General features: G+C 43.9%; 2 protein-coding genes and 1 long non-coding RNA gene across 8 annotated transcripts in view; 1 reads left to right on the forward strand and 2 right to left on the reverse strand.

Annotated features, from left to right (window-relative positions):
- Positions 1-4,455, reverse strand: part of LOC122554888 (diamine acetyltransferase 1-like) — a 66,946-nt gene extending 62,491 nt beyond the window's left edge. The window contains exon 1 of the mRNA XM_043700261.1: positions 4,440-4,455. The gene's annotated coding sequence lies outside the window, so the exon portion shown is untranslated. The remainder of the gene's footprint in view (positions 1-4,439) is intronic.
- Positions 4,456-4,674: 219 nt separating this feature from the next.
- LOC122554887 (acyl-coenzyme A thioesterase 9, mitochondrial-like) overlaps positions 4,675-13,363 on the forward strand; it is a 79,823-nt gene continuing 71,134 nt past the window's right edge. For 2 of the 6 annotated variants that reach the window (XM_043700254.1, XM_043700255.1), the window contains exons 1-2: positions 4,675-4,782; positions 7,775-7,875. In XM_043700254.1, coding sequence (XP_043556189.1) covers positions 4,757-4,782; positions 7,775-7,875 — 127 coding nt within the window. In that variant the 5' untranslated portion in view covers positions 4,675-4,756. Of the gene's footprint in view, positions 4,783-7,774; positions 7,876-9,699; positions 9,779-13,363 lie in introns of those variants that run through there. The other 4 variants (XM_043700257.1, XM_043700258.1, XM_043700256.1 and 1 more) reach the window with 3 other exon arrangements.
- LOC122554890 overlaps positions 10,596-13,363 on the reverse strand; it is a 7,624-nt gene continuing 4,856 nt past the window's right edge. The window contains exon 3 of the long non-coding RNA XR_006313110.1: positions 10,596-10,862. This is a non-coding gene — a long non-coding RNA (uncharacterized LOC122554890). The remainder of the gene's footprint in view (positions 10,863-13,363) is intronic.

The raw sequence follows: 13,363 nt of genomic DNA on the forward strand, positions 1-13,363 counted from the left end.
AGTCAGCTATTACGAGGGGGCATTGCTTTAAATTAAGGGGTGGTAGGTATAGGACAGATGTGAGGGGTAGATTGTTTACTCAGCGAGTCGTGAGTTCATGGAATGTCTTGCCAGTAGCAGTGGTGGACTCTCCCTCTTTATGGGCATTTAAACGGGCATTGGATAGGCATATGGAGGATAGTGGGCTAGTGTAGGTTAGGTGGGCTTGGATCGGCGCAACATCGAGGGCCAAAGGGCCTGTACTGCGCTGTATTTTTCTATGTTCTATATTTACCATAGCCTTGGAGAGGAAAAGGAGCAGTTACCAAGGGCAGATATTTAATTGGGCAAAAGGAACTTACGATGCTATCAGACAGGAGTTGGGAAGTACACACTGAGAGCAATTGTTCCACAGAAAGGGCACAGCAGACATTTGGAGACTGTTAGCATAGGGAACTTGTGCGTGGATTCTGAGCAAATGGGGGAAGCCCTAAATTAGTTTTTTGCTTTGATTTCCACTAAGGAAAGGAACCTTGTTGTGAATGAGAACTTTGAGGAGCTGGGATACAGGCTAGACCAGATCAAGATTGATGAAGTGGATGTGCTGGAAATTTTGGCAAACATTAAGATTGATAAGTCCCTAGGGCCAGACCAGAGTTATCCTAGGCTGCTCCAGGAAGCAAGAAAGGAGGTTGCTAAGCTACTGGCGAAGATCTTTGCTTCCTCACTCTCCATGGGAGTCGTACCAGATGATTGGAAGGAGGCGAATGTGGTTCCTCTTTTCAAGAAGGGTAATAGGGAAATCCCTGGAAATTACAGACCAGTCTTACATCTGACTGGTTAGTAAGATTTTGGAAAGAATTCTGAGGGATAGGATTTATGACTTTTGTTTTGATATACAGCTTGGAAACAGACCCTTCGGAAAAGCATAGCATGATTTAAGGCAGTCACAGCATGGCTTTGTGAGGGCCAGGATATGCCTCACAAATCTTATCGAGTTCTTTGAGGAGGTGACAAGACAGGTTGACGAAGGTCGAGCAATGGATGAGGTGTATATGGACTTCAGCAAGGCATTTGATAATGTTCCCCATGATAGGCTCTTTCATAAAGTCAGGAGGTATGGGATACAGGGAGATTTGGCTATCTGGATTCAGGATTGGTTGGCTGACAGAAGTCAGAGAGTGGTTGTAGATGGAAAGTATTCTGCCTGGAGGTCAGTGTTGAGTGGTGTCCCATAGGGCTCTGTTCTCAGGCCTCTGCTCTTTGTAGTTTTTATAAATGACTTGGATGAGGAGGTTGAGTGGTGGGTTAGTAAGTTTGCAGATCTTAGTGTTCAAGTACATAGATCCCTCAAAGTTGCCACCCAAGTGGATAGGGTTGTGAAGAAAGCATATGGTGTTTTGGCTTTCATTAACAGGGGGACCGAGTTTCAGAGCCGCGAAGTTTTGCTGCAGCTCTACAAGTCCCTGGTGAGACCACACTTGGAATATTGTGTCCAGTTCTGGTCACCCTACTATAGGAAAGATACAGAGGCTTTGGAGAGGGTGCAAAGAAGGTTTACCAGGATGCTGCCTGGACTGGAGGGCATGCCTTATAAAGAAAGGTGGACTAAAATCGGACTTTTCTCTCTAGAGAGGAGGAAGAGAGTTGACCTGATCGAGGTACACGAGATAATGAGAGGCATGGATAGAGTCAATAGCCAGAGACTTTTCCCCAGGGCAAGATTGACTTGTACGAGGTGTCATAGTTTTAAGATATTAGGAGAAAGGTATAGAGGGGACGTCAGAGGAAGGTTCTTTACACAGAGAGTTGTGAATGCATGGAATGTGCTGCCAGCGGTGGTGGTGGAAGCAGTGTCATTAAGGACATTTAAATGACTGCTGGGCATGCACATGGATAGCAATGAATTGAGGGATGCATAGGTTGTTATTTTATTTTAATCCTCGGCACAACATCGTGGGCCAAAGGGCCCGTACTGTGCTGTACTATGTTCAATGTTCCTTTTTCCAACTGTATCAGTCTCAGACTGATCTCTGTACTCATTATATCTCTGGGTCCCACCCCCACCTTACTAGTTTAAATCCTCCTGAGCAGTTCTAGCAAATCTCCCTGCCAGTATATTAGTCCCCTTCCAATTCAGGTGCAATCCATCCTTCTTATACAAGTCACTTCGACCCCTGAAGAGATTCCAATGATCCAAAATGTGAACCCTTCTCCCTTGCACCAGCTCCTCAGCCATGCATTCATTTGCTCTGTCCTCCTATTCCTCTCCTCACTAGCTCATAGCACTGGGAGTAATCCAGATATTACTACCCTTGAGGATCTCCTTTTTAAATTCTGCGTAACATCCTATATTTCCCCTTCAGAATCTCATCCTTTTCCCTTCCTATGTCATTAGTTCCATGTGTATAACAACTTCCTGTTGGCCCCCTCTCCCCTTTGAGAGTATTCTGCACTCCCTTCAAGATATCCTTGATCCTGGCTCCAAGGAGGGAACACACAATTCTGATTTCTCACTGTCGGCCACAGAAATGTCTGTCTGTGCCTCTACTAGACAGTCCCTAATCACAATCGATCGCTTGGAGCCTGACATATCCCTTGTTCAATTAGAGCCAGTTTCAGTACCAGAAACTTCGCTGTTCATGCAATATTGCTGTGAGAGTCCATCACCCCCTACATTTCCAAAACAGCATACTTGTTAGCGATGGGATAGCCACAGGAGACTCCTGCAGTATTTGCCTACCTTTTCTGGCGGTAACCCATCTACCTGACTGTACCTGTGATTTTTTTTTCCCTTCCTATGACTGCCATCCATCACACCTCCTAACTATTGTAAATTCCTCACTGCCTCTAACTGCTGCACCAACTAATCCATGCAATACGATAAGATTCGCAACCAAACACACTTACTGCAGACATAATCATCAATAAATGGAAACTCTCCCTAATCCCCCACATCCAACAGGAAGAGGGCATCACTCCACCAAAGGCCATTTTTGCATCTTAACAATCTACAGACCCAGAAAATAACACAGTCTTACTGCTCTAAAAAAAAACACTGCTCCAGGTTAACTTCGTACCTGTTTTATATTTTTAAAATTTAATCAAGAGACAGATCTCAATAAAACATATAATCAAAAAAAGAACACATTGTTTGGAAATCTACGATAGCGAGTACAAAAACAAAAGCAAGACTATACTTAAAAACTATGCACTCAGCTACTCCAATGCTGTGCGCTCTCCCATACACGTTCCTCCAAGGTCAGCTGTGAATTTTGCTGTTTGTTCATTTCTCTGACCCCCAGAGATACTCAAACAGCAAAGGCAGTAGCTGTGCAGATTCACTGCTGCGTCAGGAAGAGCAATGCAACAGCTCATAAAATAGTAATTATTGCTCCTGGAATTCAAGGAAATCAGCTCCAACACCTAAAATACCTCAAAAAAGGAGCAGCTCTGACAGCAGGATAATATGGTTCATCTATGCTTGAGATAAGTTCCTGCAAAGTTGTAAGGCTAAATACAGACCGGTCAATTTAACCACAGTAGTGGGTGAGCATTTAGAAATGATTACGGCAGAATAAAGCTCTAGTTCAATCCCAAATGGAATTTTGTGTTCAGTTCTGGTCACCACATTTTAGGAGAGATACAAAGATACTTGAGAGGGTGCAGAGAGAATTTACCAAAATGCTTCCAGGAATGTGGGATTTTAGTTACAGTGTTGGATTAGAAAAGCTGGGGTTGTTCATGTTGGAGCAAAGATTGAGGGGAAAAAATGATAGAGATGTACAACATTGTAATAGATGCAAATAAGGCGGCCAAGGGAAAAAAATGACAGAGGCATAGATTTGAATTTTTACATAAAAATGTTGCAGGAGCAAGGTGAGGAATACTTTTTCAAAATTCTGGAAGCTCACTGATGACGTTACCTAGTATGGTGACGAAACATCTGAAAACAAACCTTCCAGCTCAGCGAGCAAACCTACATCCAGAACCTCAACCTGAGCTACAAAGCTTCTCAAAACTCGCTATCAGGGATGTGTTGGTTAAGTGCATTAGTCAGGTGTAAATATAGAACAGTAAGGAATGGGCCTACAAAAAAATTAGTTGCAAAATTCTGGAAATTGCTGCCGATGAAAATTGTGGAGTGACAAACAATTGGGAAATTATGAAGAAAATAGGCTTTCAGAAACAAACTGACCAAGACCGAATTCTACGGATCTAGAAGAAGTAACACCAAATCATTTTTGAGATGTTAGACATCTTGCTAATGTTGAAGCCTATGGAATAAAAGGATCTGCAGCAGCATGAGCACAAACCTCAAACTGGAGGAAAATATGTAGCAGTTGAGTCCCGACTACTTGTTGCTACTTCTTTTTACTGCTACCTCGTAATTTGTTAATCAGATTAAAAGGAGTATATATATGGAGTGTTGCCAAAAAAAAACACTTTCCCCAACCTACACACTCTCCCAACGAATTTCAGTCATGAACCCGGACCTGTCTCCCACGCGACCAGTGCGATGGACAATTTCTGGACGCAGCAGCACGAGGCAGGCTGCGTGATGACGTCAAGCTGGTGGACGGCTCGGCGCGCTGAAGTTGTGGGCGGGGCGAAACGGTGCTGTCAGGCCGGTGGTGGGGCCTACGTGCTGACGTCGGTCCGATAGGCGGGGCGGCGTGCTGACGTTCGCGCTGGGGCGGGGCGCGGCGCGGCGCGGCGCGGCGCCGACGCCCAAGTTGTCACGGCGAGAGGTGGAGAGAAGCGAGGAAGCAAGGGAATGAGCATCATGTACCCGGGCTACAGGTTAGTGAGTGGCCGGGTTACTGCTTCTTCCGGTGGATCGAGGAGTTAAGAGTTGACAGCTCGAAGTTAGGCTGCGGGAATGGGAATGGGATTGGGATGGACCACTTCAGCCGCGGCAGGCGGAGGAGGGGCTCGGATTTCATACCAGCAGCGAGCCAGGGCCAGGGCCCGTGCCCGTGCCCGGGATGGAGCATGCGCAGTTGTCTCCAGCTCTGCCCGTATTGCTCGTGAAACACAGCTTTTCACTGTGCCTCGGGACACGTGACAATCAATTCCTTCATATTGGGCTCCCATTGGCAGGGGACTGAACTGAATCACCCACTGCCATTGCTATCCAACAATCGAAAGGCTGCTGTCATTCCCTCTGCTCACAAACTTATATAGCGCTGTGAGCCTGCTTTTAACCACCCTACAGCCTGTGAGTGCTGCCCCCTTGCCACCCTACAGCCTGTCAGTGCTGCCCCCTTGCCACCTGACAGCCTGTTAATGCTGCTCCCTTGCCACCTGACAGCCTGAGTGCTGCCCCCTTGCCACCTGACAGCCTGTCAGTGCTGCCCCCTTGCCTCCCTACAGCCTGTCAGTGCTGCCCCCTTGCCACCTGACAGCCTGAGTGCTGCCCCCTTGCCAACCTACAGCCTGTCAGTGCTGCCCCCTTGCCTCCCTACAGCCTGTCAGTGCTGCCCCCTTGCCTCTCTACAGCCTGTCAGTGCTGCCCCCTTGCCACCCTACAGCCTGTCAGTGCTGCCCCTTGCCACCTGACTGCCTGTCAGTGCTGCCCCCTTGCCAACCTACAGCCTGTCAGTGCTGCCTGTCGCCACCCTACAGCCTGACAGTGCTGTCTCTTGCCAACCTACAGCCTGTCAGTGCTTCCTCTCGCCATCCTACAGCCTGTCAGTGCTGCCCCTCACCCCAACATTCCCTCATCAATCCACAAGTTGCCATCCACACCTTCACCAATCTACAGGCTGTTACTCCCCCCCTCACTAACCTATTGACTGTCACCCCCAAAGCCCCTTACCAATCTACAGGTTGTCACCTTTAAGACCCCCTCACCAATCTACAGTTTGCCACCTCCACTGTACTGGCTGCCAACCACATTCCCACTCTTAGACCACTGATACTTGCATCTACCTTTGCTGGTCCACTAGCTATCAACCCCGAATTCCCCCAGCCTCAGTTCACAGACTAGCATCTCCCAGTCCATAGTGTTATCCCCTCTGGCCAACCAGAAGCAGCCATCCAATCTCCATACCCCTCCCCTGGTCCACTGGCTGGTACCACCCATTTCTCCTTGTCCACAGGTTCTACACACTGCAACTCAGCAGTAGCTAAACAGTTGGCTAAATTGTATGCAGACAGCTTAAATGGCTAACCATGGCTAACAAAGGAAGCTGAGGATTGAAAGCAAAGACCCGTGAAGAATATAGAATGCAGCAAAGGAGAACAAGAAACTGAATAGGAAAGGGACTCTAGAATATGAATGCAATTGTACAAAAAAAGCACTATAAATTGGCTCTTAAACCATTATAGATATGTAAAAAGAAAATGTTCAGCCAAAAGTAATGTGGGTTCGTTATCAGGCAGAGCCAGCAGAATTTATGATGCAGAATAGAGAAATGGCAGAGAAACTAAATGATTACTTTTTGTGTCTTTTTTTCACTGAGGCAGGTACAAGAAATCTCCCAGTGTAGAGATTCAAGTGATTAGGGAGAATAGGTGTTGAACAGAATTAGTAAAAATAATGTATTGAAGGGCTGAATATTAATAAATTCCTAGACCTGATTGTCCACATCCCATAGCGTTAGAGAGGAGGTATCTACAGAGATGGTTGATGTATTGATTATTATCTTCAATAATTGTATAGATTCTGGAATGATTCTTGTGGAATGGAAAGTAAATTTAACCCCAGTATTTAAGAAGGGAACTAGAGAGAAAACTGAGAATTACAGATCTGTTAGCCGTATATCAGTTATAGGGAAAATGGTCAATCTATTATAAAGGGTGAAATCAATAGACACTTGGATAATAGTGATCTGATTAGATAGATTCAGCATGGATTTGTGAATGGGAAGTCATGTTTGACTAACTAGTTGGAGTTTATTTGATGATACTAACAATTGATGGTCGATGGACATAGTATACTTAGATTTTGAGAACACTTTTGATGAAGTCTCCCACAGAGACTGATTAGAAAGTTTAAAGCATACAGGAAGAAAGGTAATGTACTGGTACAAGTTAATGATTGGCTAATAAACTGGAGGAATAAATGGGTCATTGTCATATTGGCAGGCTGTGGTGAGTGGGGTACTGCAAGGATCAGCACTTAGCGCCCCAGCTGTTCATATCAATGATTTGGAGCAAATGTAATATTTCCAAATTTGTGGATGATGAACAGCTAAGTGGGAATGTGTGTTGTGAGGAAGATGTAATGTAACTTTGGGAAGATTTGTACAGGGTTAGTGAATGGGCAAGAGCATGGCAGATAGAATATAATGTGGAAGAAAGTGAGGTTACTTTGGTAGGTCAAACAGATGTTCAGAGTATTTCTTAAATGGTAAGAGTTTGGAATATGTAGAAATTAGAAAAGGATCCTGGTGCAGTATTCCCCCTAATTTTCTTAGAAGCCTGCACAGATGGTGAGATCCATGTAAGGCAGCAACTTTCAAGAAGCAGAAATCATGATCAGCATGCTGATTCCAAGCATTGGAGTGCATTGCTGCCATATTGCCTAGGTGACCTTGTCAATAAGTCATTGAAATGTTATTGCCATTGAAAGAGTACCAGACTTGCAACTGGACCTGCCCTTTGAAGAGAGATGGGAAAGCTGGATCTCTATTCTCTGGAGTTTTGAAGAGTGAGAGGTAACCTTGTTGAAATCTGCAAAATACTGAAATGAATAGTTCGAGATATTTTAAAGAGCATCTTTGAGGAGAGCAGGGCTAGAACTTCAGTTTTCTTTCAACATTGCAAAATATTCTTTTTGTTTTAAAAGGTTTTGGAAGCACTGGAATATTCCTTCTGTTCTCGTAAGATCATGTACCTCACTGTCTGCGAGTTTACACCCTGGGGGATGTTCTCCAGATTTGACTGAAGGTATTGAACCAATAATCGTAATGTGTCTACAGAGTTTTGCAATGCACATAAAGACATGTCTGATCATCTTGTGTTACAAATAATCATGTCTTTACTCATTTACTCACTGATTGGGGGAGGTGGTGGAATAAAAATCATCTATCCTATTCTAATTGTAGTCACATGACTGGTGATCATGATACATCATAGAATCCCTATAGCGTGGAAGCAGTCTACTGACCCTCTGAAGAGCATCCCATCCAGACTCACCCCCATCCTCTCCCTGTAACCCTGCATTTCCCATGGCTAATCCACCCAGCCTGTACATCCCTGGACTCCACGGGGCAATATAGCATGGCCAATCCACATACCCTGCACATCTTTGGACAGTGGGAGGAAACCACAGCCCCCAGAGGAACCCACACAGACCCAGAGAGAATGTGCAAACTCTACACAGACAATTGCTTGAGGCTGGAATCAAACCCAGGTCCCTGCAACGGTGAGGCAGCAGTGCTAACCACTGAGGCTCTGGTCCATTACATTCTTTCTAGCAATCACACGACCAATCTGATGTTTCTTTCTTTAATGAGCAAGAACCTAACCACTTGCTACATGACAAGTTTGTTTTTACTTCATTTCGCTCGTGTAAGTTATTTTGTTTATTACCTGGAATTGTATTCTTCATTTCTTGAGTCTTTCCAATGGGAATTATTTCTTCCTACCTGCTTTTTCCAGGCCCCTAATGATTTTGATCTCCTGTCAGTTCTTCATCTACATTTTCTTTTCTACCGTAAATTCATGCTAATGTAGTGAAGATGTAGATCCCAGGTGGGACCTCACTGTTTCGAGATTGGTCAAAAGAATCAATGGAATGCAATCTATATAAAGCAAGGTTATCTGCTTAATAAAATAAGGCAGTCTAGCGCAGTTTTGTCCAGCAACACAGAGGTTAAAGCTTCTGTGTTCCGTGGCGATATTGTGTAATTACATTTGAAAATTACACATCATTTATAGGTTTTTTTTTTAAGAGACACCACAGCCTTAATTACAAGAAAAGACCAATCAAATGTAATAAGCTGACATGATTAACAACAGGTTAATCCAGTAATATTTCCTAGGAAATGATTCTTGTCTTATGTAGATCATCTCATGCTGCCAGTTCAAGGTTAGTTCGAGTGGTCAGTTAATGTCTCATGATTCATTTTATGAAACCTCCATTGTCTGCTTTATCTTGTAATTCAACTAACTCAGCAAAGCAGTAATGCAGATTCACAATGTCAAATCATAACTTGAAGCCATTTTGTTGTGTTATTTTAAATTGAAAAGAAAGCCATTTTGTGGTTATTAAAAACCTACATATATTTGTTGTTTCTGACAACAGCCTAAATTCAAATTTTAAATCCTCATCTCCCCTCTTTGGTCATTCTATGACCACACCATAAATGTGAAGGCATGGATAGGGACCAGGGCCAGGCAATGGTGCTTCCTCAGCTTCATCTAAGAGGAGAAGAAGCATTTTCTGGGTGAAATCAATATTTTTAGTGGAAGCTACTATCTTAGCAATAATACATTTAACAATAGCAATACAAACAATAAGACCAACTAAAATAATAGCAGCATATATAGCCATATTGATTAACCAATTGTATATGACCTAAATCTCCAAACTCCCCATCCTACACCTTAATTCATTTGACTGTCAAAGGTATGGATGTTACCCAAGAGAGAGTGAGACTACAAATGAGATAATTACAGTTTTGATGACTAATAACTCCTGAAGATCCTCCTACAGAAAAAAACACTAAGAGCTGCATATGCTAAAGAGTGAGTTTTACTGTTTTATAGAGCCTTTGGATTCTTCCATTCTGCACAAAACTCAGGGGAGACTGAACGTGTAACAGGGGAATTCCAATCTCGTTGCCAGGTAATTGGACAGGGAACAGTAGTTGGAAAAAGTGTTCTACAGCTACTCAAGACAAGATGGTTAGATGCTTTATTATGACTAAAAAATAACAACCAAGTTCAGTATAGATGATGGAGGGACCTCCCCAATAAGAAGCGGGCCCATCTTTGTGACTTCCTGGAGTATCTGGATAGTCCATGATTACATAGTTTGATCCTGGACATAGAGGGTGAAAATTGTTCAGTCGAATGAGGTGGGTCTCTCGATAAGAGACATGGTTATTATCCCAGAATGGTTCCACCCATCCCATAATTGGGAAGACATTAGTGCCATTAGGGGTTTCATAATGAAGGTGGGTGTTATTATCCCTAAGGCATACGGATGAGATGCGAGGTCCTTCAGGGCAGCAGCGATGACTGGTACATTTGATCATAGCACAGGGAATAGTTTTAGGCACTTTTACAAAGGTGCAATCCCATCCCTTACCATTGTAGAAATTTGGATAGGTTATCTCGAATTTATTGGAGGAAGTCCATAAACAAGTAGCGAATGGGGATAGATAATAATTAAAAGAAATATTACATCCCGTAAATGCTTTAGAATCATTCCACACCTCCATGTTAGGATTTGGGAGGATAAAAGGGGTCAGGGAGTCTTTTGCTAAAGTAAGGGCGTAACAAACCACTTCATCCTCTCCAAATATTCTATTATGACTTTCAAGAAACAAGTTGTTAGTAAAAGATAATGTTCCCCCTTTTTCTCTTTTACGATGTGGTCTATTTGAATTTGAAATCAAACTGGCACACAACACCTTGACAAGGTAAAGACCATTGGGGCTTGTTCTGTAAATGGACTGTTTGATCTTGTAGGTGTAGTTGACCATTATGACAATCATCTTGGGCAATGTTCCACACATCGAAGGGATCAGTCTTTTGGCATATAAGAACATCATCCTGGCATAGGTGGTATACAGTCTCCTGTTGTTCAGGATCACACAGATAGATGGTCCCTTCTTGTGTATGAATGCTGGCCAAGGCAAGTCCATATATCAGGATGAAAGTAATTCTGATCCTGGTAGTCATTTCTGTAGCAAGGGTTAGGATATCTAAAACAGAAGGAAAATTATGATTCGAAAATACAGCTATGTCCTAATAGTCTGGTTCTGACTCCTTTCTCAATTCCCGTTAATTCTCATTATCTCCATCATCATCTTCATCTCCATCATCCTTCCCCCTTTTTCAATGACTTTACAATGATGGATGTGAACCCAAGCAGAACACCCAGCCACTTTAACAGCAGTTGGGGTGGTGAGGAGGACCTGAAAGGGTCGTTCCCATCGAGTTTGGAGGCCACGGCATGTCCAATTCTTGATGAGGACAAAGGAGCCTGGCTCTATTGTGAACTCCTTCAAGGGAAGGGAGCTTCTCGTGAGCAGTACATACTCGAGAATGGAGCCCACGCAAAATTTTAATTAAGGAGAGGACATGTCGTCTGCCATATGGTGAAGGTGAACAGGAGCAGTGGCGTCATTCCAAGGTGTGCGTAAGGCTCGGCCGTAAACTATTTCAGCAGGGGATAAGTGAGTTCTCCCAGCAGGAGTGCAGCGTGGGTGAAACAGAACCAGTGGTAATAACCCAGGAAAGGTCTGTCTCAGAAGTTAATTTTGCAAGTTTAGTTTTCAGAGTCTGGTTACAACGCTCCCCAAGACCTGCAGTCTGCGGGCGATAAGCACAAAGGAGTTGGTGGCGGATGCTGAATTGAGAGCACAATTCCTCATTTATGTTACCAATAAAATGAGGACCATTGTCAGAAGACAAAGTGGAATACCAAAGCGGGGAATAATCTCCTTAAGTGGGATACAGTTTTGGCAGGAGCTTTGGAAGTAGGGTAAACTTCAACCCATTTAGAAAAAACACCAACAATAACTAAAACATACTTAGAGTTTTGACACTTTTCTAATTCAATGAAATCAAGTTGAAGAGTTTGAAAAATTCCCTCAGGGAGGAGTGTCTGTCCCATAGGGCAAGGAATACCTTTCCAAGAATTGTGTTCTTGGCAGGTGAAGCAGCCATCACTTACTTGTTGGGCCATCTGCTGGAGGCGCAGATGCCACCAAGTGTTTAAAAGCAAATCAGACGTTGAGCGAGCCCCACTGTGTGTAGCATTATAAATACAAACAACTACCCAGAAAGCAAGTTCATCAGACATACAAATCTGTCCACCTGGAGTGGTCCATAGTTTAGTAACAGGATTACAATAATAGCCGATTTTGGACTACAACTGCCTTTCGGATTCAGAGGTGTCCCGCTGTAAGGTAACAACATCTTGAATGGTTGGCATTAGTTTATCCGAAGTAGACCCACCCTTGTCAGAGCTTTCAGTCTGACAATCATAAGATGGTTGCAAACGGCTTGTTTTGCAGCCACATCAGCAGCACGGTTACCAATATCAGCAGGGGATTGGCCAGTTCCATGGGCAGTTCATTTGATAACACAAACCTGTTTTGGGAGTAGGAGTGCAGTCAAAAGATCTGAGACAAGCTGGCGGTGAGAGATGGGCGTGCCAGATGATGTCAAGAATCCTCTGTTTCTCCAGAGTTGTCTAAAATCATGTACAACCCCAAAAGCGTATCGGGACTCAGTGTAAATGTTAGACGGAGCCCTGTCCCTAGAATAGAAGCACGGATGAGTGCAAAAGGTTCAGCTTGCTGGGCTGAAAAAGGGCTGTGGAGGGCAGCAGATTCCAGGATAGAGCCATAGTCATCAACTGTAGCATAGCCTGAAAGATGAGTTCCTGTATGATCAATAAAGGAATTGCCATCAGTGAACTTATTGATATCAGGATTTGAGATTGGCGTGTCAGAGAGATCTGGCTGAACTTGGAAGTCCTCATTACAAAGTGTACAAAGTTGAAGGAGGATGAGCTAAGAAATCATCAGGGTTAATGGTAGTACAATGCTTAAAGGTCAATTGAGGATTATTTAAAGGATAAATCTCATAACGGTTTTGGTGGGCTGCAGTCAAATGAGTTTGTAAATTCCCTAAGAGGGCAACTATTGAATGAGAACTGTAGATGATAATATCCTGTTGTAGTGTAAAATTCTCTGCGGATTGTAAACTGGGATAAATGGCAGTTAAAATTTGGGTGCAGCGGGGATATCTTAAAGCAATAGGATCAAGTTTAGTAGCAAAATAGGCAACTGGACAATGTTTATCTCCATGAAGTTGAGTAAGTACTGAAGAGATCTCTTTCCAATCCTCCCACTTCCTCCAAACGAAAGGAGTAGCCATGGGCACCCGCATGAGTCCCAGCTATGCCTGCCTCTTCGTAGGATATGTGGAACAGTCCATCTTCCGCAACTACACTGGCCCCACCCCCCACCTTTTCCTCCGCTACATCGATGACTGTATCGGCGCCGCCTCGTGCTCCCACGAGGAGGTTGAACAGTTCATCCACTTCACCAACACCTTCCACCCCGACCTCAAATTCACCAGGACAGTCTCAGATTCCTCCCTCCCCTTCCTCAACCTTTCTATTTCTATCTCAGGCGACAGAATCAACACGGACATCTACTACAAACCGACCGACACCCACAGCTACCTGGAC

Source organism: Chiloscyllium plagiosum, chromosome 12, assembly GCF_004010195.1.
Source record: "Chiloscyllium plagiosum isolate BGI_BamShark_2017 chromosome 12, ASM401019v2, whole genome shotgun sequence".
In the NCBI taxonomy this organism is placed as follows: Eukaryota; Metazoa; Chordata; class Chondrichthyes; order Orectolobiformes; family Hemiscylliidae; genus Chiloscyllium; species Chiloscyllium plagiosum.